We start from the raw sequence: 27,850 nt of genomic DNA, 5'->3' as shown, positions 1-27,850 counted from the left end.
AAATTCTGCCACTTGGCCATAAGAGGAAGAGTCTAAATCCCCTTCGCTTGACTCTGAGTAGCCTTGGGATTTATTTATAACCAACAGAATGTGGTGGAATTAGGGCTGTATGACTTATAAGGCTAGGTCATTAGAGGCATTCAGGTTTCTACCTTGTCAGCTAAACCCATGTCACCAGCTAAGAAATCCAATTGCCCTGAAGCTGCCATGAAGACCAAAGAGCCCCTGAGGAGAGACCAGATGGAGAAGCCCTGAGACTACGTAAAAAGGGAGACAGAGATATACACAGCTAGTGCCCAACTGTCCCTCATTTTTCCAGCTCCAGAACCATCTAACTGCACTTGCCTAGGATATCTCTAGCTGGAACCACCAGCCAAGCCCTTCACAAAAAACATGAGAGATAATGAAATGAATGTTGTTGTGTTAAGCCACTACATTTGGGGATAATTTGATATGCAGCAATAGTAACTATACCGAGACCTGAGTTTTAATTCTGGCTCTTCCATTTACTGTGTGTCACCAGGTAAATTGCTTAATCTCTCTGAGCCTGCATTTTCTAAACTTGAAAATGGGGTTGATTTTATTACCAACCCCCTTGGGTTGTTTTGCAGAACAAATGACTATACAACGCTTAGCACAAGCCAGGCACAAAGTAAGATTTCAATACATATCGACTATTATTATTATTACTTTATCTGATTCTCTTCAGTAGCCCTTAAAGATACAATACATTTTAATGTATTGTTGATTATTTTTGTATATTTAAAAACCCATGTTTTTCTTGCTTTCTTTGTCCTTGGGGATAATCAAAAGCTTAAGTAACAATTGTAAGCATTTTGCTATGATGTCCTACTGAGTGACATACCTCTTTGGCAATTGCTATCTCACTGTATTTTTTTCTACCCTGCTGCTGGGGACCTTATAGCCAAGGCATCTGCCTCTGCAGCAGTCTGCACAAAAGGGCAAGGACAGTTGCAGTTTCTTTGAAGACCATTTGTAGCTGTTGTTCTCATCAGCCCAAGCCATGGCCCACAGTGCCCTTGGCTGTCCTCTGTTCAAGGCCCCTGTCCCTTGGGGCTGCCTGCATAATAGAGAGATAAAGACCTTCAAGGTGCTCAGCCCACTTTGCTTGGTACAGCTGAGCAAATAGGGTTTTGGGTGCATTACAGGCTCCCCACCTTCTCAGAGACAATCTAAACAATGAGATATCATCCAACTCCCGTAAGAATCACCTTTATCAAAAAGGCCCCAAACAACAAATGCCGGCGTGGATGTGGAGAGATAGGAACACTCTTCCACTGCTGGTGGGACTGCAAATTAGTACAACCCTTGTGGAAAGTAATTTGGAGATATCTCAAAGAACTAAAAACAGAAATACCATTTGATCCAGCAATCCCACTACCAGGCATCTACCCAAAGGACAAAAAGACTTTCTATAATAAAGACATCTGCACTCAAATGTTTATGGCAGCACAATTCACAATTGCAAAGATGTGGAAACAACCCAAGTGCCCATCAATACATGAGTGGATTAATAAAATGTGGTACATGTATACCATGGAGTACTACTCAGCTACACAAAACAATGGTGATCTAGCACCTCTTATATTATCCTAGATAGAGCTGGAGCCCATCCTTTGAAGTGAAGTATCACAAAAATGGAACAATAAGCACCACATGTACTTGCCATCACATTGGTACTAACTGATCAACACTAAGGTGCTCACATGGAAACAACATTCATAGAGTGCCAGATGAACAGGAGGGGGGTGGTGGCGATGGGTAAACTCACAACTAATGGGTGCGGAGTGTACCGTGTGGGGGAAGGGCACACTTGTAGCTCTGGCTGGGGGGGGGACAAAGCCATTATATGTAACCAAAATATTTGTACCCCCACAATATTCTGAAATGTAAATAAAAAAGTAAACCTTACCTGGTTTCTGTCTTACTTGCAGACTAAGCCCTCCCCAGATCTACCCCAAAAAACTCCAACTTTTGCCTGTAATAAATAATATGTATATGTAATGATGTTAAATGAGACTTTTCCCACCTCTGAGTTTGTCTGAAGGTCCCAAAGCAGATAGTAGCAGATAACAAGCATCTGCTATGCTGTAAAGAAGGCTGCCTGGCTGTCCACTCAGGAAAGGCTGAGAGACTGTGGGCATGGTCTGGTGACCCTGGGCTCAAAGGCCAGCATCCAAGGTACCAGCAAGGATGCTGAGGATTTGCTTGTGGAGGTTGAAGAATGAGGGATTCCTTGGAGGAAAGGGGGAAAGGAATGCTGCTTCTCTCCGTGTAGGGAAGGGAAGGAGGGTGAATTCCCCATACCATTGGGTGGGGCGCTGGATTTAAGAGAAAGAAAAGCACTTCTAGAGAGTGAGGTTCTTGCCACTGGGAGACATTGACATCTCTTAGGCAACTGGATGTTTGCTAGAAAGTAGAAATCTTGAGCCTTGTGTAATAAAGAGATCAGAGCCAAGTCAGGGAGGATCCCCAGCACAAAGGCTACAGGGGCACCTTCAGGAAGAGAGTGACAGGAGTATGGCAGAGTTGGGTGTCTAGTAGAGTGCCAAGGATGACTGTTGCCAGGAGCACTGGAGCTTCACACTAGCAGCCCTTTTCTACCGCCTTTGGTAACCAATGGACAGCTGATAGGATGACCTCAGACCAGGGCATGGCACCCAGTAGTATTAAGGTCAGGAGACCATATAATTTATCATCCAAATCAGTCCACTTTTGAGAGTGAAGTGGGAATCGATTGACCATTTAGCCAGGGCAACAGGAGTAGGCCAGGGTCTGGGCTGGCATACAGGCATCCAGTCACCCTGCTGTCCAGACATTCCCACAGACAACACGTGGGGAAGGAGCTGGATTTCTCAAATGCAGGAGTTCAGAGTTTTTCCCCCAGAGATTGGCTCCATTAAGCCTTCACTCTGCCCTTCCATTCTGCTCCTGAAAATTTCTGGGGAAAATCTAGAAGTAAAGAGAAAAAACTAGACTGGTTGGTAAGCACACACACAAATCTCTCACTGTACCACTGTCCAAATGGCTTTTTTTTTTTCACTTTGTCTTTTAAATTTACAGCAAGTTAACCTGGAGGAGCCACTGCGAGCAGAGAGAACCTATAAAAGCTGCTCTCTTTATGCACTATGTCCTTTCTGTGTCACATAGATGCACTGTGACTCAGAATCTGGTTGGGTGCTACGGCGGATACCACGCTTCCCAGCCCATTAAAGGTGTGGATGTGAATGCTATTAGCGCTATTAGGCAAGCAGCTATTTCCTGATTCACTATGACTCGTAGGTACTAAGCAGAGATCCAAGGGCTTGGTGTTTATGCAATCAGAAACGAGAAAAAAAAGACCATTGATAAACTCAGAAGAATGTTTAAGGATCTTCCTCCCCACTTTCCCTCCAACTTCCTTTTTCAAAAAGTCTTCATATTTTTGGAACAGTTTTAGGTTTACAGAAAAATAGAGAAGAGAGTACAGAGTTTCCATATCTCCCTTGGGCCCCCTCCCAGTTTCCCCTATTTTTAACATTTTGCGTTAGTGTGATACACTTGTTATAACTCATAAGCCAATATTATTAGTACAATCATTTAATTAATTAAATACATTATTATTAACTAAATTCCCTAGTTTATATCAGGGTGCAGTCTTTGTGCCATATATTCTATGGGTTTTGCCAAATGTGTCACGGCATGTATCCTCCGTTGCAGTATCATACAGAATAGTTTCACTGCCTTGAAAGTCCTCCGTGCTCCACTTGTCATCGCTCTCTTCTTCTCTCCAGTCCTGAGCTTTTTACTGTCTCCATAGTTTTGCCTCTCCCAGAAAGTTACAAGGTGGTATCATACAGTATGTAGCCTTTCACGCTGGCTTCTTTTACTTAGTAATATGCATTTAAGTTTCCTCCATGTCTTTTCATGGCTTGATAGCTCATTTGTTTTTACTGCTGAATACTGTTCCATTGCATGAATGTACCGCAGGTTTTTTATTCATTCACCTATCGAAGGACATCTTGGTCACTCCCAGTTTTTGGCAATAAAATGAATAAATCTGCTACAAACATTTGTGTGCAGGCTTTTGTGTAGACATGTTTTCAGCTCCCTTGGGTAAATACTAAGGACTGCAGTTGTTGAATTGTATGGTAACAGTATGTTTGGTTTTGCACTGCCAAGCTGTCTTCCAAAATGCTGTTTTCTATTCCCAGTAGCAATGAGTGAGAGCCTCTGTTGCTCCACATCCTCACCGACATTTGGTGTAGTCAGTGTTTTGGATTTTAGTTATTCTAATAGGTGGATGCTCAGACCTCCAAGAGAGTTCAGGGAGAAAACATTCATTCAGACAGCACTGACAGGGCAGTGTATGTATTATGGCCACTATTATCTAATTATTGCCCCATATTATCCTGAGTAGAAAATAAGGAGGCTTTCTTTAAAATAAAATCTTGCAATGGATTTCTGTCTTTTGCTATTCTGAACTTTTACTCACTGCATTATTTAAAAAGGAGAAGAAGAGAAGAAGGAGGAGGAGGAGGAGGAGAAATTTGTTATTCAATTTAGTACCTAACAAGGCTTTGGCCAAAAATTCCACTAAAATGTTCGTCAAGTTAGACTTCACTGTATTCAAAGTTTCCTCTTATAAGCTGCAGTGTATTACAAGTCTTCAAAGAGCTTAAGGCATTTCATGCGTTTATTTTAGTCAATACAGAATTTTGAACTGAAATTCACCATGTTGTATCTACACATGCAATGAAAATTATAATATTTAAAAATCCAACCAAAATTGAAGCCCTTAAGCTGGTTTTCTGAAAACAGAGCAGTCAGGTCACTTATTTAAGATCTCACTGATATATCCAAGTCGAGAAAACCTAATTCTTTAAAATATTACCCATTAATTTGATCATGTCACCCAGACAGCACTCAAATGAGGCCCCAAAGGTAAGAAAGCTAGAAAAACTTTTGTGTAAATGTACTTTCTTCCGTGATTACCACAGCCTTAGGTTCACCAATTCATGAAACAAGTTGGAAGAGATCCTAGGCCCCTTTTGCAGATGAGCAAACCAAGGCACAGAGGTGTGTGAGGTATGAACAGTTTTTTGGCCACGGGGTAGTCACGGGTTTGCCCCTGCACCTCCTCTGTCACCCTGAGCCTTGCCCGACCCCAGGTGTTTATGGAGAGGCCAGCTTGCCGCAGAAGAGAATCATGCTGCTGTGAATGTGCCTTATAAAGAACAGGAAGGGGCGATCGGCCATGAACCGAGCCCGGATGGGGAGTCTTTTTACGGTGATGCTGTCCCCAGCGGCGGCCGCTGCCTCGGTGCCCTCTTCACTGACATCCAAGTATGACTTGTGGATGACCTTGGATAAATACAGGCCCTTGGCTGGTGACATTCCAGAAAGATCAGCTTTGACCTTGTTGAAGATATCTGTCATCCCTAAGGATTTTAACAGGGAATTTAGCTCATACTTGATTTCAAGTTTGAATCGGGGGAGATGCACTTCAACTTCTCTTTCTATCATGTTGGAAGAGCTGGTCCACTGGTGAAACGTTCTCACATTCAGCTGCTTTTCTACCTAAGAGACAAAACGCAGATGAGCCCATGTGAGCTGAGCACACGCCCTCTGCATTAAATGCTGTTTGTTTTTATAATTCCCAGTGGGAGCGGTTTCATTTCATCACTTCATTTTCTACCTTTAAAATGTCCTATTTACCTGGGGGAAAAAAATCTTATGTTTAGCCCACTTGCCTTTTCTATTACCTACTTCCCATCTAAATTTCTTAATTAAACTTGTCAAATGTATACCCCACAGTCTTTTGCCTCGATTCCCTCAGCACATGGGCTTCGCCTACCCTTATCCCCCTGTTGCCTCTGAAGTCATGGTGTTCCTGTTTCCTGGATGAATTCAATCATTTCTTCTTGGTTCTCAGATCTGAAACATTTAACAGCACCCTCCTTTATGGGCCGGGTGCTCATTTGGCATCTGCGAGCCAGGGTCCCCTTGCTCCACCCTGACAGCGCTCGTCCTCTCGTGGCCGTCTCCTTCCGTGTCTCCTAAGCTCCTGAAGCTGAACTCTGGGCGCTTAACTCCCCCGACGCCCCTGTGCCTGTGCCCAGCGTGTCAGCCCCCACATCCATGTTCAGATTTCCCAAAGCAGCCTCAGAACGCTGACTTCTCATTCTCCATCCAGTTTCACCACTTTTTTAACAAACCCTCCAAATGTCTCCCCTTGGGCACGGCATTTGAACCCTCCCGCCATCCCTCCCACAGCTCCAAACCACCACGCTACATCACATCCCATCAGTCCAGTCCAAGAATTTAAAACTTTTCTTCAACATCTTCTTACCACCCTGACCATATAAAATCAGTCATAAAGTAAAGATGTTTTTTCTTGTTTTTCTTGCAAAGTGTCTTTTCCTTCTGTCCTTTGGTGCCCTGATTCCAGTTACCGGGACTTCATGATGCAAACTCATTTCTCGGGCATTTGGACATGCTCTTTGCTCTGCCTGGAGTGGCAGGGTCCCCACACTTCATCTATTCATCTTCTACTCATCTGGTGCGGATGGCATCAAAATTGCTCTACTAAGAAACCCTTCCTGATTTCCTCATTGTAAGTTATACCCTCCCTACTTCCACAGGGCTTTCTACAGAGTCTAAACCACTTACTTCCCAATGCTGTATGCCTCCAGATACCTTCCACGCCAGTCAACCACGGGCCCCTGGGGGCCTGGTCCCCTCTGAATTGGCCGCACCTGTAAGCACACTTGTTCTCATGGCCGCGGCTGTACTTCTCTCGTTGCAGCTCCCTCCTGACAGGCACTCCTCTCACTTCCTAATCCAAATGCATACATCCTGGCCTGGCTCTTCCAAGAGGCCTTCCCTACACGCCCTCTTGCCCATCTGTGCCACGTGGTTTTTATCTCAAGCCAGTACTCCCTGACTTAGAAACCCTTGACTGTGTTGACTTCTGTCGGCTTCCAGAAGCGCAGCTGTTTACCTAAGACACTGTTGGTCATTCTAGCAGAGTACTGAAGGATCCCAGTTAGGTGGGGGAGGCGGCACCGTCACTCCACAGGCTTGCCTACTCCGTGCTAGAAAGCTTTGGCTGCAGCCGGGGGTGGAGGGGGTTGGACCAAACTCCAGCCACCACCATGACCTCTTCTTAATGGTGGTTGTGCTCACTTCCTCACAAAACCAGGATGTTAAAAATGGCTAGTCTATGAAAGTAAGTTACAATTGGATCATAAATCCTGCCCTGAGAGTGAGATGGCTTGATCAGATTTCTGCGGACTAGGAACCCAGCCAGCATTATAATTTCATGACAATAGAAAGATGTCTCCCAATTATCAAATGACCAATATGTGTGTGTATTTGTACAAGTTGGCACTTCTACATCCATGTGCTTTTTTTCATGTGAGAATAGCTTGTCCTCCCTAACTACATTGTCCTGAAGGGCAGGGACCATGTTCCCCCCACCCTTTTTTGCACTTTCACAGCTAAGGGCAATGCAGCTAAGTCTGGACTGTAAATCAGTGACTGATGCGTTAACATCATGATATACAGTGTGTGTGTGTGTGTGTGTGTGTGTGTGTGTGTGTGTGTGCATGTGTATGCATACGTGTGCATACATGCTTTAGCTGCATGCTAGCATTCTTGTAACTTTACCTGTTCTAGATTAGTTGTGCCTTCTGGAAGCAGGATAATCATACTTAGCTTGTTGTTAACATAGGGCAGCTCCAGAACTTGCATCTTTGGCTCCTTTATGAAGGCCAGTTTAAATGTTCCAGCTTGATACATCATTTCCACAATTACACTTTTACCCTATTTAAGAAAAAAGATTCTAAGTAGGTAGTAAAGTTACATATGTGAGTGTATACAAGGTCTGTCTGGAAAGTATCCAGCCATGCAATGGGAATATGTATATTAACAATGGCTGTATACTTTCTATACAGGCCTCCTATGTACATACACATACTGATTTTCTTGTGTAACATGAATATTTGCATTAACACTCTAAAGGCATGAGCAAACTAGAAACTACAAAGTATATCCTTTATTACTTTCCTTTGCAAAAGGTATTTTTTATTAAAAATAAGGCATATTTAGAGACTGAATAGTTCTAATAATATATATATATAGTTAATTTAAGTCTACCAAAAACAAAGCCAAGGTTTCTAGCTAAAATAATTTATGTGGTAAAATGATATTCTTGGATCATTTTTCTAATCTAATTAGACACTCTCTAGAGAAAAATAACACATAGTTTTATTGTGCTGTTAGAGAAAATAACCACAGTATATATGGAAAGAACGCACAGACAGAACATTAGGAAAAAAATAGGTTTTCTTCTCTGCCATGGAATCTTAGCGTTCAAAGGCTCCAGTTAGGTGCCCTGTGAGAAAGGTTACTACTGTAACTGAATAGGGGAAAAATGAAAATTCATAGAAAACACAAATAAAGGAACTGATGTAAACCTAAACCACTATATCTTTTTAAATTGTCCTTAAATCATTATTGCATTATCCAAAATTTGTTATCAGTCTGTAAATGAAATACTCACCTCACTTAGCTGAAAAGGGGTTTTAACTGTATCTCTTTCCTGAAATTTATTTTGCCATTGCCCCTTGAAATATATGGCATTCACCAGGACCATTACAGAGGAAGGGTCGATTGTGTCCTTTCCAAAGAGATCTTTGACTTTCCCTTGTATTAAAAAAAAAAAGATAATTGTATTCGGATTTAAACTTGTTGAAATACAGAGTTGAATAGTCACAAGCAATTTGGAGCCATTTCTTTCTTAAGACTAATTGTAAATTTGAGATGTCAGAAGAACTCCTTTATCTCTTGGCCACAGAGACTTCCTTAACAAATGAAGTTTATTTCAAAGAATATTGGATACTTTGTTAATTCTAATTAGAAGATGGCATCCAGGGAGTAGCTAGCATATTATTGATGGATCAACTTGTCTTATACCTACTTATATTCAATGTTTCTTATACATTGCTGATTATTTAGCAAAATTTTTAATAATTTTTTGTGGCTTACCTTTAGTATGTATCAGGCTTTATACTAACCACTACATGCAAATATATTAAGATTTACTCATTTTTTCAATACACTAAAGTTAGTATATCACAAATATACAACAGCACTTGAAGTAAACGCATATCTGAGAATCAAGATTTATAAAAATGGCTCTTCCTTTTTGCAGCCATTGCCAAAGTGGTAGCAGCCAAAATAAAGTTGAATCCTTTTGTGATTTCTGACCAAAGTAAAAACCACAAAAGGCATTTCAATGCACCTTCCCACATTCGCAGGAAGGTTATTTCTTCTCCTCTATCCAAAGAGCTGAGACAGAAGTACAGTGTTCAATTCATGCCCATCCAAAAGGATGATGAAGTTCAGGTTGTGCAACGACACTAGCAAGGTCAGCAGATTGGCAAAGTAGTACAGATTTAAGGAAGAAAGACGTCATCTACGCTGAACATGTGCATCAGGAAAAGGCGAATGGCACAACTGTCCCTGTGAGCATTCACTCCAGCAAGGTGGTTATCACTAGGCTAAAACTGGACAAAGACCAAAAAAGATCCTGGAACAGAAAGCCAAATCTTGCCACGTAGGGAAGAAGGGCAAATACGAGGACAGAACAATTGAGGAGATGCAGGAGTAATCTTACGTACAAATGTCATTAAAAACTGATAAAATGTAAAAAAGGTTTATAAAAATATACCAGATATTTTTTGCTTTGTAAATATACTAATCAAAATCGAACACTCAGGCCTCTTGGTGCATTTTGGCACATTGCAATTTACAAAACCAGTTTGCAATATAATTCATCATACCATATGAAACATAGGGACAGCTGTAATATCAGACTTTAAGCTTGAAGAAAGTTTTAATTTTCATTGAACTTCCTGGGCCTAACACAATCCTAGCATGTGATAACAATATCTAACCTTAGGTGTTCAATACATATTTTTGGAGGAATGGATAAATAAATATATAAATGAATGATGATTCAGATGCTCATTGAAGTCAGAAAAAAGGAAAAAAGAAAAAAAAAGAATGATGAAATAACAGATGTGATGATAGAGTAATGGTTGTATTTTTTAAAAGTCTATATTTTTGAGAGACACAAACTGAAATATGAATAGGAAAAATGATATGGCATCTGGTATTGGCTCCAAAATAATCTGAAATCAGTGGTGGGAAAGGGTGAGAGTACAGATGAATAAGACTGGACGTTAGTGGTAAATGTTGCAGTTGAGTGATGAAAAAATAAGATTTTATTACATATTCTATTTTTGTATATCCTTAATTTTTAACTTAACTAAATGTTTCTAAATAAAGAAATGAACATATCTTTGGTATCAAATATTTAATGCACCATTTTAAAAAGGAAATATTTAACAATATGTATGTTTTTTAAATTGTAAAATGTAGATTTAAATTTAATTGCAGAACTTACAATAACACTTCTATAAAGTTTTAAATGGTGTTCATTCTCAGAGTCACTTTGCATAGATTATTCAAGACAAATGATCATAAGGACTAATCCAAAATATGGCCCAATTTCCCTCATTGTTGTTGATCTGCCTGTGTCGGGTGTTAGACTTCCTTGTTAGCACATTGACTCAGGGAGTTTATCGTCACAACACAGATAAAGTTTGAAGACACGTATGTGACTTATCCTTACCATTAGTTTTACTTTCAACCCAAGCATTAATAGTTTTCCTTGTTTCCTCTGTTGACTGTTCAAAATCAACAGTTTGCAACCTGGCTTGATACAGTTTCTCAGAACAGCTTAAATATTGCTGTAAAAAAGAAAAACACAACTCAAAAATAGTGTAAGGAAAACAAAAATCTACAGCTCAATGTACTCTAAAATCCTAACACAGAGATAAAAGCAGCTCATATATATTAACACAAGACTGAAAGGGAATAAAATTCATATGTACTTATTTTTAATAAAACAAATAAATTTAACAAAATCCAAAACCTTTCCAAAAGGAGTGTTCAGAAATGTTTGGTTGTTACTTCTGTTATGTCGTTGGCTTTCTTATATCTCAAACATTCAAAACAAAATGAGAAATATTTAATAGCAATACAGTGAGTGTCTTTTCACTGTACCCTACTCTTTTGTCTTCAAAGCAGACAAACGGGAGTTACTGCTCTCACGTTATAGACAGGAAAACTGAGAACCAGAAGGGTTAAGTGACTTGCTTGTCTAAGGTCTAACAGAAGGTCTCCCCATGGTACATATCAATCTCCCCGTAAGCCACCATAAATACATTTAATAATAATATTCTCTGATGTAGACAATTTATATTTTTCAAATTTATGTGAAGTATAAACAAAAATTTATTAAGGAACTCACTATTTTTTGTTCACCTATAACATATTATTTAAGTGGAAGTGGTGTGCAAACTCAGTATAAAGAACCTAGCCCTCTCTTCTAACTAAATTCTTACTCCCACGCCTGTCCCAAGTGGCATCCTGGAGCCACCATTGATTACCACTCATGCACTTGATTCCTAGAACTGGTAAATTCCCACTGCCTTGTGCCAAGGCAGCAGCCAAATCTACATGGACGCAAATGAAATTGTCCATGATTGGCCGGGCGCAGTGGCTCATGCCTGTAATCCTAGCACTCTGGGAGGCCGAGGCGGACGGATTGTTTGAGCTCAGGAGTTCGAGACCAGCCTGAGCAAGAGCGAGACCCCGTCTCTACTAAAAATAGGAAAGAAATTATACGGACAGCTAAAAACATATATATAGAGAAAAAATTAGCAGGGCATGGTGGCGCATGCCTGTAGTCCCAGCTACTTGGGAGGCTGAGGCAGCAGGATCGCTTAAGCCCAGGAGTTTGAGGTTGCTGTGAGCTAGGCTGACGCCATGGCACTCACTCTAGCCCGGGCAACAGAGTGAGACTCTGTCTCAAAAAAAAAAAAGAAAAGAAATTGTCCATGATTCCATTCTGGAGACCTCCACAGCCATACCCGACCCAGTGCCCCACCATGAACTGAATAGGATGATACAGGACTTAGAGTAGGTGTGAAAGTGACTGCCTGGGGGTTGTTTTCTGTTTGCCTAACCAGCTTCTTTTGTGCCTAAATCCTGGGTAGAAAAAAAGTGAACCTTAAGTAAGAGCAAAAACTAGGCCTCAAGACGATTCTTTTCCTGAGCTGGATCCTACTGTGACTGAAATATCCTTAAGTAACTCCTCATAGCCCATAAAATGAGAGTTTTTCCAGCCAGAATCCTAAGAGAGTAAAGTTGATGTCATGACATAGTTTACAACAATATTCATGATACTAATGAGGAGTTTCCCATTTCAGGAACAGATGCAATCTTCAACATCCCAAATCAACATTTACCTACTACTATGTCTGGGACACTGTTTTGGGAAAGCAAAGGGATGAGAGAGAGCATTCCAGCTCAAAGGACCATCATTATTAATGCCCACACTTCAGACACTCTGCATAAACATTCCCTTTATGCTTCTAGGGCAATAGAAGAAAACGGCCCAGAAATGTCTTTAGTACCAAGAGGGGCTACCCACTCCAAGTTGCAAAAATTATAATTATCAGAAGCTTTTCACATCTAACACACAATCTGGGCTACTAGGCTGGGAGAGCAGGAGAAATTCGGGGCTTCATCTAGCTTCACCTCACTGGCACTGGATCAAACAAAACACTGGTCAAACAAAAGCTTGCATTTCACCTCGATCACATCAGGATGACCTAGCAATTAAAAACAGGAAGATGGATTTGGACATGGGTCAAATCCAAGTTTGGCCATTTAGGTACCTCTGCGAACTTTGTCAACTTGACTCTTCAGAATCTGCTTCATAGTCCACAGAATTAATGACAATTTTGTACCTATATCTTAGCACAATGTAAGGATTATGTGAGGTAATGTCTGTAATGTATTAAGTAGAATGATTGGCACATAGTAAACACTCAATAAAACTACATATTACAATGTTGTTGGGAAAGAACATAAAGAGTATTAAAATTTTGGAGCTAGAAAGAACTTAGCCTAATTCTCTAATTAAACGTAGAAATGACTTTCCCAAAGTTGTATGTCTAAACGGGGACAGAGCTCTCGTCTCTTGACTCCCAGTGTGGTGCACCTTTAACTATCTCTTCACATTCTGCCACTCAGGACCTTTGAAGAAGATATGAAAAATGTGTTTTGTTTTTCTTCTGGTCCATAAGGCATAATTCTTACCTATTTTGTTTAGTACTTCATTCCCGACCCTCGTTTTTGGACAGCTTTAGGCATTATTCAGAAATAAAATTTTTATGTGATATTTCACAACTTCATTATTTTTTTAATTTCAGCATATTACAGGGGTACAAATGTTTAGGTTATGTATCTTGCCTTTGCCCCATCCAAGTCAGAGCTTCAAGTGTGTCCATTCCCCAGACAGCACGCAATGCAAATGAGAGTTTTGGTAAAACCATTCCTTTGAAATTCTAAGTTAGCTCAAATTCAATCTGTTAAAGATAAATAACATGTGACTCTTGTCACTCTTCATTGATAGCATGAAATCCAGAGGATGCCAAGAAAGTTGTCGACCACCATTCCAGATGAACTTACCTCGTGGAATGCCATTGTCTTTTTCCCATAGAGTCTGTTGGCAATGCTGAGGATATAGTTAGAGTCTGGCTGGTTGATTTGAGAGAATAGGGTACTAAGCTCTGAATGAATCCTTCCAGCTTGGCTGCACTGAAGCATTAGTAAACAAATAATAATATATTAAATTTCTTGATTTTTTGTCATTGAAAAGCTATAAAAAGGTGAAAACAACATCTAAAGAGCAAAATATTTGTCTCTGAATAAAAGGGCATGGATACAAGGAATCAAAGAGTTTAAAGCATTTCTTTTCTCTAGATTTTCTCTAGCACATCTCATCATTCTCTGACTTTGGTCACAGTTTGTGTGCAGAATTGTAAGCTATTGCAAAACACACATGCACTTGTTGGTCCTAATGGTTTAATTCAAAAGCAGTTTTCACAAATGATAAGTATTTGAGGTGATAAATATGCTAATTAGGCTGATTTGATCATTCTACAGTGTATACTAATGTAGATGTGTATGAAAACATCACATTGTACCCCATAAATTTATACAGTTATTATTTGTCAATTAAAAATAAAATACAATTTTAAAAATCCCCCCCTCCAAAAAACAAAAGCAGTTTTCATAAATAAACAGATCCTAGTGGGGTATTAAAGGCAATAATCTAAGTCTTATTGCCCTCTTTGGACTTATAGAATTATTTCTCTTTAGTATCACACTTTTTCAATGTTTCAGTTTTCTATGTGGTCATTTACTCAAACACTTCAGCCCTTAACTGACCTAACTTTACACAGTCATCTGCAGCAGTGCAATCCTGCTAAGCATGAAACTTTGATATACTTGAAAGACAGCCAAGAATTCACGGACATTATAGGGGTTGTGCCTATATTTCCTAAAGCAATGGTTCCCAAATTATGGGCTTGGAACTCCAAATAATAAGTTGGGTTCTGTAAAGCTCATGTTCTGTGAATCTATATGCATTTATATATTTTCTCAACCAATCACAATCAAACACAACTATTTTCATGTAGGAGTTCTATGTAAATTTGATGTCAAAATGAATCCTCCTACTGGCAAAAACTAGAGACCACAGTCCCAGAGCATGTGGGTTGGGCAGCATCAAGCCATGTTTTCCCAGTATATGATTATATGGCAATGCCTTGGGCTCCTTTCTCATTCCTCTCACTGCACAGAAAAAAATCTAACACAGCAAAAACAAGGCTGGCAAATTGAACAAGGGGCACGTCCATAAAAGAGCAGAAAAGTTTGAGTATGGATGACAATAAATCAGGTAATAAAATATGGAGGACTTTATTATTATTATCATATTATTATTGTATTAAACTCTAGGCTGTAGTGATTGTCAGGAAGATTAAAGGAGGAGACATGACTAGTTTCCTTATGGGCCAAAGCGAGGACTCTGCTTCTCAAACCCTGGACTATTATTTCTTGGCTCACTCATGTTAAAGAGCATTTGACAGCTAAGCAATGATATTATCATACCTGAAGTGAGTACTTGAATTCTGGTTTTAACGATTCTACAATATGATTAAAGTGAAGCACCTAGAATAAGAACAAAAAAGGTAGGGGGGATCAATTGTTACCAAAAGCAATGGACAGTTGTAAGTATCTATTTTTCTATTTCAGATAAAGACCAATAGTTATAGCTAACATTTAATATTGTTATGTTCCAAATCCTGAATTGTCTTTTTTTTTTTTTTTTTTTGCGACAGAGTCTCACTCTGTTGCCCAGGCTAGAGTGCCGTGTCGTCAGCCTAGCTCACAGCAACCTCAAACTCCTGGGCTCAAGGGATCCTCCTGCCTCAGCCTCCCAAGTAGCTGGGACTATAGGCATGCACCACCATGCCCGGCTAATTTTGTCTATTTTTAGTAGAAATGGGGTCTCACTCTTGCTCAGACTGGTCTCCAACTCTTGAGCTCAAGACATCCTCCTGCCTGGGCCTCCCAGAGTGCTAGGATTACAGGTATGAACCACCATGCCCAGCCCTGAATTAAGTCTTTACATATCTTATTTAACCTTCCCAACAACTTTATAAATAGATACTATTGTCCTCATTTTAAGTTAGGGAAATTAAGTTCAAGAGAGATCAAGCATCTTTTCTCAGACAATTGTCTTCAGGTTCCAGAAACTGACCTCTTACCCACTGGGCTCTTCTGCCCCTCTTCTACTGTCCTTAGGCCATTAACTAGGACAGCACCATTTTGGGCCATGTAAGATGTTACATGGTTCCAAGAACAAACAATAATAAGATGTTCAAGTACCCCAAGAGTTGTTAAGTGATATTCTTCTAGACTTTCCACAGTGATAAAAATATATATAATGGAAAAATCACTTATGTTAGCCCATGTAACCAGAAAAGTCACCTTTCCTCTCTGAGTCTCAGTTTTCCCATCTGTAAAATGGTGATAACAGTCCCTACCTGCTATACAGGGTTACAATGAAGTTCAAATGCAATAATGAAAAAAAAATTTTAAATGTGGTAACTTCTAAAGTATCATTAGGTTTTATCATAAGTTTAACCTTCTAGAGGACAATAGTAGTACCATAACTGTGTTGTCTCTCACATTTAAATCCTGAAAGGGTGAACTCTAAAAGTAAACTACAGAAATTTATTTGTGATACCACTGATAGTAAGAAAGAGACTACGTATTGCATATGTTGCCATTATTTGCATTACAATGTATTACATTATTTAAGCCATTATCCATTTTTAAGAAATATGATTTTCTCAAGTGTGTTTTTTCTCTCACAAAATGGCAGAGTTTTCTTGGTATAAAGGTAGAAGTAAGTTGGGGTCTGGGCAAATCTCTGCTGCCTTCCATACCTTTTGCACTTGGTCTGCACTGTTTCCTCTGGCACCAAGGAGGATCATACTTAGAGCATAAAGCAGACTCAGCGGAGAGAAGAAGATGTTATCTCCTACATTGTTATTGTTCATCTCTTTGAACACATCAAGGCAAAATTCAACATTTGCTGTGCTGAGGGAACCCATTTTTATGCCAAGCACTGCCTGTGAACAGAAAAGGAAAATATCTCAGAACATCACCTGAAGGTACAGATAATATCTAAAGTTCAGTTATTACAATTCATGAATTTAGGTGTCTAAGCACACTGCTTCATGAAAAATTGTATACCCTTATCATAATTTCTAAGAAATTAGTAAATGCTAGAAGGGGGAATTCACAGTAGTTTTAGATTCTGACAAATAGAAGATTTACTATTTCTTCTAATACTTCAAAGCTATCTCACTATCATTTGTGTGTGCATGCGTGTGTATTTTAGAGACAAGTTCACCCAGTCTGGCTCATCACAGCTCACTGTAACTGCAAACACCTGGGTTCAAGTCATCCTCCCACCTCAGCCTCCCAAGAAGTTGGGACTACAGGTACACACCATCACACCCAGTTAATTTTTAAATTTGTTACAGAGATGGAGTCTCACTATGTTGTCCAGGCTCATTTGTGTATATTTTAAAATGATCTGTAACTGTCCTGGAGCAAAAGAGCAGAAGGCATTGTATCTTTGTGCTCTTAATTTCCATGCTTTAAGACATTCCTTGTCCTGGAATTTGTGCAGAAAAATTCTTGAGCTACACATTTATCTCTCTGTTCAATGGTGTTCTATGAGTAGGACTCTCCTTGACTATTCTGTCTGAAATGTCAGCCCACATTCTTCCATCCCATTATCACAATTTTTCTTCATATTACCACTTGAGTTACTATACATGTATTCGTTGTCTAATCCCCCTCCCTCTAGTGTTTCATCTGCATTAGAGCAAGGACTTTGTTTTGCTTTTATGCCTTGTTCCAGCACCTAGATAAGCCCCGGCCACAGAGTAGCCACTCAGTAAACATCTGTGGAAGGAAGAAATGAAGAAGAGAATTTTAATCCAATTAGTACTACAATATGGTGAGCACAGAATAATGTGAAAGCACAGAGAAGAGACACAGAGCCAACCTGAGAGTTACAGACGGACTTCCCGAGGGAGGTAATGTCCCTGCTGCTTCTTGAAGAATAAAATACTGCTCATCTGGTTGTATACCTGTAGGAAGAGCCATCTTAACAAAAAGAGTGTCTTCCACAATCACCCAGGAATCAATATAAATTAGAGAAATCAACATTCTGAATATTTTACAATGTCAGGTCTAATTAACGTCACCTAGTCAGTTTCTGGGAAGCAGATCCCATGGAAGATGGAAGTCCTAAGGCACATAGAATCCTGTCAAAGACGCATGGACTCCCAACAAGGCCCCACTCAGGTGGTGAGGGAAAGTTGGGCGTGTCTTGTAGATAGAAGAGCTTCAAACTGAGTTCTCAAAGGGAGAAAGAATTGCAGATGACTTCCTTGAGTGTAACTTTCTATGTGTTTTTATGGTCCACAGAAAGTGTCAAGCAAATGAGATGCGTCGTCTGGAAGTTGTTATGGGAGAAAGGGAGGAAAAGAAAGATGTCTAAGGCTATAGCCCCTCTAAGTTAAGGAGGAGGATTTACAGAAGCAACAACACTGTTCAGGGTATTTAAGGAAGGGAATATGTCTCCAAATGGGATACTGACACTAAAGGACTGCAAGGGGACAGAGGGTCTGGGTCTGTCCTTCTTGGGGAAATACATCTCCAAGGGTGGCTAAGACACCAGTTTCTCATAACCTGGAACACAGCCTGGGTAGCTTCTTACCATTCACAAGACTGTTCTCTCATGACAACTGATCTAGTGTCTACCTCCCCTTCCCTAAATCAGAGCTATTCTTTAGTGCTCACTCTCTGTCCTTCAAACTTTGTAAATGTCACATATGCTCATTCCTGGAACTAGCAGAAATTTCAGAATGCTCACACAAACAAACCATGACACTTTACATCCACATACAGAATACACATATTATTTAGGAGACTAATTTTAAAGCCATAAGAGGAAACTGAGAGCCTGGAAAATAAAGAATTTCTCTCCAACACAAAACAGTTAATAAGGTTAGTGCAGTGCAGTTAAGATCTTCTAAGGAGCTAAGAAGTGCTTCTTCACATAGAGGCCACAGCTTTGTGTGACTAGCTCTGTTCTGAATAAGGATGATTAATAAGTAAAAAATATCAAGAGAGTTCCATTTTACTAAATAAATCAGAGATTTGAAATCAAGTCAGCCTGCCTCAGACATTTTTAAATGCTCACTATCAAGAACATTCAGACATGTTGATATATTTACCAAGGAGTCAGCAAAAGCCACACTCAATTAATGAACCCCTCATTTGGTTTATTACATGACCTGTCCAAATGCCACATTTTACTCTTATCTGTTCTCTTTTGACAACAAGCACAGCTGAGATAGTAAAGTACAGAAACATTTCTCTTTACCTCTGTCGCTTTCTGGTGGTGAAGTGGACAGTTCGGCAGGTTAGACTGGAGCTGCGTCAATCAAAAGGAAATATAAAGCCTTCACTTTTTGCCCCTCCCTTTCTCCTTGTGTCCGTAGTGACTCAACTCTCCACCTTCTGGGTGGAAAGTACAGCCCTGAAGAGGAAGTCCTTCTAAAGGCCCCTGAGAGCTGCTTTAAATCCCCAGAGACTCTCAGAATGTCTAGTGCTTTCTGGAGAAGCACCCAGTTCTTAACCTCCTTCTGCTTTAATGATGGGGAAACATCAACAAGCCTAGCCTCTGTTCAAGAGAAACAAGCTGTCTTTCCGAATAGAATAACATCAATCCATCATGTTGACGGTGCCATGTCCAAAATCCCAGGGATTGCCAGTGTCGGTGTGCATGGTACAAAGCTACTCAACAGGAAAGGTCCCAGTTGTGACAGAGGCTTCCTGTTCTGAGGCAAATTCATCCCAAGATCCTCTGGGCTGTCCTGCATGGAGCATATGTTTTTATGTGGAGCTTCAACAACCTGCTGGCAGGTAAATCCTGTCCCATAAAAAGAACACCAGGGTGTGCTCAAGCAGGAGTTATTCTATGGTTTCAGTTTAAAAGCTTGATAGGAGCAACAAGTCACTCCAACTAAAGTGAGTTCAGAGGTATGATTCAGGAGTGAGGAAGAAAATTATAGATTAGAGGTGGAGGTGAGAGCTGGACACAGAACATGTCTGAGGTGTGCAGTAGCCAGAATCAACACCATGAGAAAAGCCCAGCTGGATTCCCTGAAAGCAAAGCCTTAGACAAAGGCTCACATGCATTTAGTTTATTTGGGAAGTGGTCTCAGGAAATAAAAGGAGGAGAGAAAGAGGAATGGAACAAGGAAGGAGGCAAAACTAATACGCTGGTGGTTATTGAGTTGGCCACTGGCAAACAAAATGTATCTCAGAACTGTCTACCCAGAGGAAAAATGAGGAAAGCAAATACCTACTAGCCTTCATCCCCATTGGTCAAGGAGGGCCCCATGGGTGTTAACTCAGGGTGCACTTGTGTGAGTGTCAAGTGTGCACGTCGCACTCCAAAGCATCAGAAAAGTCCTAAAGCTATTATAGAAGCAAGATGTGAGGGGAGGTGCTGTCAAGTTGCAATGCACAACATTATTTAAAGCCTGTGCAGAACTGGTAGCCTCTGAAGCAGCTAGATTAAGAGGTAGAGTGACAGAATTTGAAGTGGCTCACAAGAGGTGTCTAATACATCAGTCTATGACATAGCCTATTGGTGGGTTTGGAGAAGAGTTTCTCTCCAGTTTCCTTTTGAGGGAGCCAGGTGTCAAAAGGAAGTTCACGTTCTCATCTATTTCTCCTGCCCTGAGTTTTCCCAGCTCAATGTTGAAATTCCAGTAATCCGGTGAGTAGGTTGTACATCTGTCTGATTCTGAGGATCGATTCTGAGGACAGTGAGCATGGGCTGGAGAGCAGAGTGTAGACTGGGTTTCTGCCCCCAGCTACTCCCTAGTCTTGGGCAGGCCACCACCTGCACCACCTGTGACTGATGGCCCTTGTCAGAAGTTAAGGGTGGAGAATTTCAAGGAAGAACCTTGAGGCAGCCAGGAGGCATAAGTGATCTTAGCAGAAGTCACTTTAGTGGTGTGCTGTGGGCAGAATCTAGGCTGCAATGCATTGTAGAACACACCAGAGAAGACCACACGCTTTCTCAGACCTTGGCAGTAAAGCTAAGTTGGGACATAAGATGATGTTAGAGGAAGCAAAGTTGAAGAATTTTATTAAGTGCAACTTTGCCCTATTCTGACAGGGAAAACCAACAGATAATGTGTGTTCACAACCTCACTCCCTCCCCTGCCTTCACTCACTAGAGCTGATGAGTCAAAATTCATGAAGGGTGGGTCAGAGTATGGAAGGGAGAATAAAAAAGATTTACTGTGGTACTGAGAGATTCTGGTGGGAATTTCTTTAAAAAGAATAGAATTGGACAAAGAGGAACCTTTTTAGACAGAGTTAGTTGTTCTTGGGAGCTTGGAATGGGAGTGGAGGTGCAGAAGACTCTCGGAGCTCCTGTCCTATGTGCAAGAGAAAGAAAGGGATAGAAAATGATGACATTTGGGAGTTTCTATTTGCATTATAGATGTCATATTTCTTTGTAGAATTGCCAGATTTAGCAAATAAAGATATAGAATGCTCAGTTAAATGTGAATTTCAGACAAACAATGAATACTTTTATAAGTATATCCCAAATATCGTATGTGACATGTTTATATTAAAAAATGTATTCATTGTTTATCCAAAATTTTAATTTAACTGGGTGGTCTGTATTTTATCTAGCAACCCTTACCTCTTGGCATTTTCTTGAGAAACTGTAGCAAGTACTTAGATTTACTTACATTCCTTTGAACCAGACACAAGAATTAAGAAAAATCCATAAGACTGTTCAGTATTGAGCTGGGTGCTAAATTTAAATATATGCTGAAGGGAAGAAACAAATGGACCACAGATGGCTGCTGTTACAGGAAAGAGAAGGGACAATGGATGGGGAAAAGCTACCCAAAGAGATGTAAGAGGTAAAACACAATGCAGGTGGAAGAACCAACTTTACACAAAATGAGAGACAGCCCTTCCCAAACATAAAAACATAAGAATAAAGAAGGATAGACACATATTTAAATAAATCTGCACATATGAAAGTTAGAACTTGTGCCTAGATTGTTAAGTCTTTATGGACAGGGACAATTTTTTTTGCTAACTGCTTGATATTTAGCAAGCACTCAAAAATCATTTGTTAAACTAAACTGATCATCTTTTTATGGGGGTGGGATGTGCTTCATGTTGGGATGAGGCAAGAAGAGATAAAGATTTGGACAGCAATTTGGGAAAAATGGAGACAGGACTGATTGAGAACATGCTTCCTCACTGACTGCCAGCAGAGGCTGGGACCACACATTATCAGTAACATAAAGTGAGAAGGCTATGCCGACAAGTGCATCCTGCTGTGATTTGCAAAGTTCCCACCTGCCAGTCTTCCCAGATCCTTGGAATGTGATCCTTACAATCAAACTCCATTTTTTGCAAAAGGTTCACAGTTTTCTGACAGAATGTTTTAAAAAAGACAGTACTTTTTCAATAAGACATTGTAACTCTTACTTTCCCAGACATAGAGCAATTCTTCAAAAAGAAGTCATGTCATATGAATATCAAGGATTTTAAAAACAACACCAAGAGTACTTTCCATTTAGTCAGACAACTCTTGACAAAGATCCAGACATGAAATATAATGGAAAGTGTGAAGCACAGACCCTAGAAAAATAATCAACAATGCTACAGGAGGTACAGAGAGTTGTTCAACTCTAATGAGCAACTCTAAGTACTAGAAAGGCAGAAACTTTAAGCTTTGCACAAACCTCGTTTAGTCTATACCCTTGGAAAATTTTCCTCAGGTGAGTCAAGAAGAATCTATTACTTGAAACATAAACTGAAATAGAACTGGTCTTTTAAAAAAAATCCTATAAAACTCATCAAAAGACACTATTAAGAAATTAAGCAAGCCATAACCTGGGAGAAAATATTCACCTTGCAGACCCAAAGAAGTGTTTGTATACACAACACACAAAGAACTACAACTCAAAAAGTTAAATATAAATCAAAAGGCAAAATCTCTGTACAGGCACATCATTAAAGAATATGTATGAATGGCCAAGAAACACATAACAAAGTATTCAACATCATTAGTCGCCAGAGAAGTGCAAATTGAAAACACAAAGACATTCCACTTCACACCCATTAGAATGAGTAATTAAGAAAGATTGACTATACCAAATGTTTATGAAGGTATGGGGCAAACAGAACTCCTATTATATAATGCTCAACCATTTTGGAAAACTGCTAGATTCATAAAAAGTGAAACATACCCTACCTATGATGTATTAATAGCAATTCCTCCAAAGTATTTATCCAAGAGAAATGAAAACATATCCACAATAAGCCTTATACAAAAATGTTAGTAGTAACTTTAAACATAAGAGCCACACAATGGATGTTCATCAAGAAGAAAAAGCATAAAAATCCTATGTTGCATCCATACACAGAATTAAAAAGGAGTAAACTACTGATACACACAACAACATAAATGAGTCTCAAAAGCATCACACTGAGTGAAAGAAGCCAGACATTAAAAAAGTACAAAACTTTTAGCAAAAATTATATGTGATAATTAAAATCAGACCAGTGATTATTGCTACTGGGGGAGGATTGACTGTAAAGAGATAGAAGAAGCTTTCTGGAGCAATAGAAATGTTCCGTTTCTTGATAGGGGTGGGATTACCTGTGTGCATGCATTAGTCAAAACTCACTGAACTGATGTGAGCATTTCACTACATGTAAATTATAAGTCAATAATGCTGTTTATTTTTAATTAAACTTTTTATTTTGAGGTAATTATAGATTCACTCACATGCAGTTGTAGGAATTAATACAGAAATCCTGTGTACCCTTTAGCCAGTTTCTCACAATGGTACCATCTTGCAAAATCATAGTACAATGTCACAACAAGAATACTGACACTAACAAAGCAAAGATACAGAATCTCTCCATCACCCCAAGGATTTCTCATGCTACCCTTTATAGCCACACTTACTGCCCCCAGCCCCACCCTTAAATGTTGGCATCCACTGATCTGTTCCACATTTTTAATTTTGTCCTTTCAATAATGTGAAATAAATGGAATTATACAGTATGTAACATTTTAGGATTGATACTTTTTTTTAGTCAGCATAATTCTCTGGACATTCATTCAGACTGTTCATTTGTCAATAGTTCCTTCTTTTATATTTCTGAGTAGTATTCCATGATATGGGTATACCACGGTATGTTTAACCAGTCACTGGCCAAAGCATGTCTGAGTTTTTAGATATAACACCAAAAGCATGATCCAAGAAAGAAAAAAATTGAGGATAGATTTAATTAAAATTTGAAACTTCTGTTCTATAAAATATAATGTTAAGAGACTGAAAAGACCATCCTATAGACTGGGAGAAAATATTAATATTTGCCAAATGCACATCTGATAGAGGACTTATATCCAGAACAACCCAAGAACCCTTAAAATTCAGTATTAAGAAAACAAACAACCCAATTAAAAAGTAGGCAAAATATCTGAAGAGAAGTATCACCAGAAGAAGATATACAAATGGAAAATAAACACATGAAAAGATGCTCAATATTATGCCCTTAGCAAATTGCAAATTAAGGCAACAATGAGATACCATTACACCTATATTAGAATGGCTAAAATTCAAAGCACTGATAACACCAAATGCTGCTGAGGATATGGAGCAACAAGAACTCTCACTCATTTTCAGGGGAATGCAAAATGATACTGCCACTTCAGAAGACAGTTTGGCAATTTCTTGACAATTCTAAACATAGTCTTATACCATGCAATCCAGCAATTGTACTCCCAGGTACTTACTCAAGTAAGTTGCAATTTATGTCCACACAAATACCTGAACACAGGTGTTTATAAGAAGACTTATTCATAATTGTCAAATATTGGATGCAACAAAAATATCCTTTAATAAGTGAATGAATAAATAAACTGCAGTACCTCTGTACAACGGAATATTATTCATAACTTTAAAAAATGAGCTATCAAGCCATGAAAAGACATGGAGGAAGCTTAAATGCATATTGTTAAGTGAAAGGAGATAATCTGAGAAGGCTTCACACTGTGTGATTCAAACTGTATAATATTTTGGAAAAGGCAAAACTATAGAGACAGTAAAAAGATCAGCAGTTGCCAGGGGTTCACAGTGTCAACCTTAAAAAAAAAACCGCTAGAGAAAAATCATCTCTAAATATGTTGGGTTTACTCAGTAATAGATAACTAAAACATTTAACATACCCACTCATGAAATAAAAAAGATTCAAAACAGAATATTTGAGTTAATAAATATAAGTCTACTAGAAATTTCTATAATATACCACCCAAAGAAAGAAGCATGAAAGGAGCTCGAAGTCTATGTAGAGGGAACAAAATGGAGGGGTAAAAGGAGGGGAGTGTGTGGGGAGGGGGAAGAAGGGACAGACGCAGAGGAAGAGAACATGGCAGAGACAAAGGGAAAGAGAAAAGGACAGCTGGACAAGAGGCTCCAGCAGGGTTCTAGGAGGTGGAGACCTTGTCCCCCACATTTGTTCTGATCGAGGTCAGATGACTGACTAGTCCTGTTTCCCAGGCAACCTTGGGAAAATCCTCCAGGCCTTATTTCTTCAGCTGCAAATCAAGACAGTTGTATCCAAGGATATTCCGGAGTCCCCTCCCTGTGCTGGCCCACCCCTGAGGCCTGAAGCAGACCCATGCCGTGACTGAAGCCCAGCAGACCTACTAAGACTCATGCTGCTGTTTGTTTTGCTACACCTTTAATTAGCTGTATTTTTTTTTTATTCCTTAAAGTGTATTTTGTAACTTAATTTATGGTTTCTGCTTATTTTGCTTCTAAGGCCCTGTTTGGTTTCAAGAGTCTATGATTCTGGAACCAAGAGCTATCTGATTACCCACTTCTCACAGATTATAGTATCAGCCCATAGACTCTGGAACATAAGATACTGTGCTATTAACCATGCAAGGGAGTCTACAAAGCACTGAATCATGAGATTCTGTAACTGTCCCAGGTACAAATGTCAGAAGACTGGTCTGTTGCCTAACTGGCTGCTTCACAGGGAAGAGACAAACTAGAATTTCTTCTTCCAATTACACAGCACAATGAATAGAGACAAGATGACAGCACTTGTAGTTCATGTTCGCTCAACTTATTAAAAGAACAAAAGCTCACAGAATCACCAGTACTTGCTCATGGAGGCCAAATGGTGCAAAGAGTGCTAAGGCTTTGAGGTTGATTGTGTTTGAACAATAGTCCCAGATCTCCTGTGCAGTTTCATAGAGAACCAATGTTGATATCTGGCACATTGAACCTAAACACATTTGATGTCTTGGCCTCTCAACTTACTTACTCACATTACTTAATGTGTATTTATTGGAAGATAATGCCAAATAAGTGGCTGAGCAACGTAAGGGTAGAATGTCTCATTTTACTTTTTATCTTTTATGGAACCTAGGCCAATCCTGGCACAGAGTAAACATACAAAACATACCTGATGAATTGATGATGAACCAAATGGACAAATACATAATGAATGAACAAATGATCCAACTGGCTCTGGTGCCAGCAGATATACCGGAACTGGTCTGTAAGTCCTATCTTCTTCAAACCTAATTTCCTCGACTGCTGAGAGAAATTTCTAGAGGAAACCTGGCCTGCCACCCTCAGGTAAGTGTAAAAAGGATGGATTTTGGCTTATAGATATGGGAGCTGGGAGGACCCCAAATTGCTCATCTGACAGAAGGAGAAAAGGAAGCTTAGAATTGACCTAACCAAATATGTTGGTGAGGGGCTGAGTTAGGACTGGAGCTAGTTAGTATTCAGTCTCCACCTTGACCACTAGAGCTCTTTACCTGGTTACCTGAATCCGTCTTTCCTTCAGTGGCTGCCTGTGTCCAACCAAACAAGCCCCCTGTGAAAGTCTGGGGGTGTCCTTTCTCCTTTAAAACATTAACATACTAAAAAGAAAAAAAGGAACCCTCCTATACTACTATATATTTGATTTTTTAAAGTGAAGGAAGGACTTCTGTTCCAGACAAGATGAGGTGGACTTGTTTCTCCACAATCCTCCCTGCTAAGGACAAACAGAAGCCCAGAAATTACACAAGAGACAACCAATGGAATATTCTGAAAGCAGCTTAGAAAAAATAAAGGTGATTTGTGCCCGCAGGACTGGAGGGACAACACAGCAGCAAGTGATCCGACAAACTCTCACTCAACAGGAAAAAAGACCCGGATCCTGCATTTCTTGGCAGCCCAAGTAGGCTCGTTCCTTCCCCTGGTTAAACAGTGAGTCACCAGCAGAGGGAGCCATTGGAAGTTCTGCAAATCATGATCAGCCAGGGGAAGTTCTCGCCTCTTCCTGAACTCACCTGCCACTCTGCGTGGTACCAGGTGGCCAGACAGCACCAGCAGGGAGGATCCAGGTGAAGGAGTTAAAACTATTCCACTCTGGCATATTGACTATTTAAGTTAAAGGCTCTTGAAAACAGCAAGTACAAAAAGATCATTCTGAATTTTGTGCTGTTTCTTAAAAGCAGAAGTTGAAATTCCCATGTGAAAGATTCCCTTCCTATACCAAAAGAAATGACATTTTTATCCTCAAGGATGAAACGTTAAGACTAAAAGAATTCTATACAGGGCCTTTAAAGTAACTCTTATCTTTTAAGTCCCCCCACATAATTTAGTAGCTTCTTCACAATTTACTATTCTTTGTCCAATGCAATATATAAATAACTGCAGGGGCCAAGTGAAAACCTGATTTTGTTTTTCTCCCTTTTCCATGAAAATTAAAATTTTAATTAAAAAAAAAGTGAAAAGAGCATTATATAATATTTCCCTCCCAGATTTTCTTGCATGCAAACCTGAATTTTTTCTTCAGCTAGAAAATTTTGAAGGAAATGACTCAGAAACTTCTTCCCACCTGCCATTCAAAGATCAGGTATATTTCAGTAAATTCTGATATTATGAGCTGATCTTATTTTAGGCCAAACTTTTGAATCCTTTGGTTTAAATACTTCTCTTCAGAGAATATGCTACCTCTGGTTTCAATAACTATACCCAGGCAGGCAGACTCAGGACTGGAAGGACAATTCCCCAGAAGGCTTCAGTCTATTATAAAAAACATTGGTTAAGGCTGGACTTACCTCTGGACTAGGTTGGCCATCCACTCTTGAGCTTAGTTAAGACATATGGGGCCACATGCAACACTCTTTCTCATAATCAGATGA

At 39.6% G+C, this 27,850-nt stretch overlaps 1 protein-coding gene and 1 pseudogene across 1 annotated transcript; one reads left to right on the top strand and one right to left on the bottom strand.

The window, feature by feature from the left end:
- Nucleotides 1-4,678: 4,678 nt before the first annotated feature.
- On the bottom strand, nt 4,679-27,850 carry SERPINB11 (serpin family B member 11). Its single transcript, XM_045527594.1, has 8 exons — nt 27,767-27,850; nt 16,440-16,625; nt 15,097-15,156; nt 13,612-13,740; nt 10,703-10,820; nt 8,567-8,709; nt 7,672-7,827; nt 4,679-5,580 (listed from the first exon to the last, which is right to left on the bottom strand). The coding sequence occupies exons 2-8, from the start codon at nt 16,605-16,607 to the stop codon at nt 5,176-5,178; spliced, it is 1,179 nt and encodes a 392-aa protein (XP_045383550.1). The 5' UTR covers nt 16,608-16,625; nt 27,767-27,850; the 3' UTR covers nt 4,679-5,175.
- Nucleotides 8,827-9,676, top strand: LOC123621920 (annotated as a pseudogene).

This window comes from Lemur catta, chromosome 16 (assembly GCF_020740605.2).
Source record: "Lemur catta isolate mLemCat1 chromosome 16, mLemCat1.pri, whole genome shotgun sequence".
Classification (NCBI taxonomy): domain Eukaryota; kingdom Metazoa; phylum Chordata; class Mammalia; order Primates; family Lemuridae; genus Lemur; species Lemur catta.
Note: the sequence above shows the minus strand (reverse complement) of the source record. Positions and strands in the feature narration are given on the sequence as shown.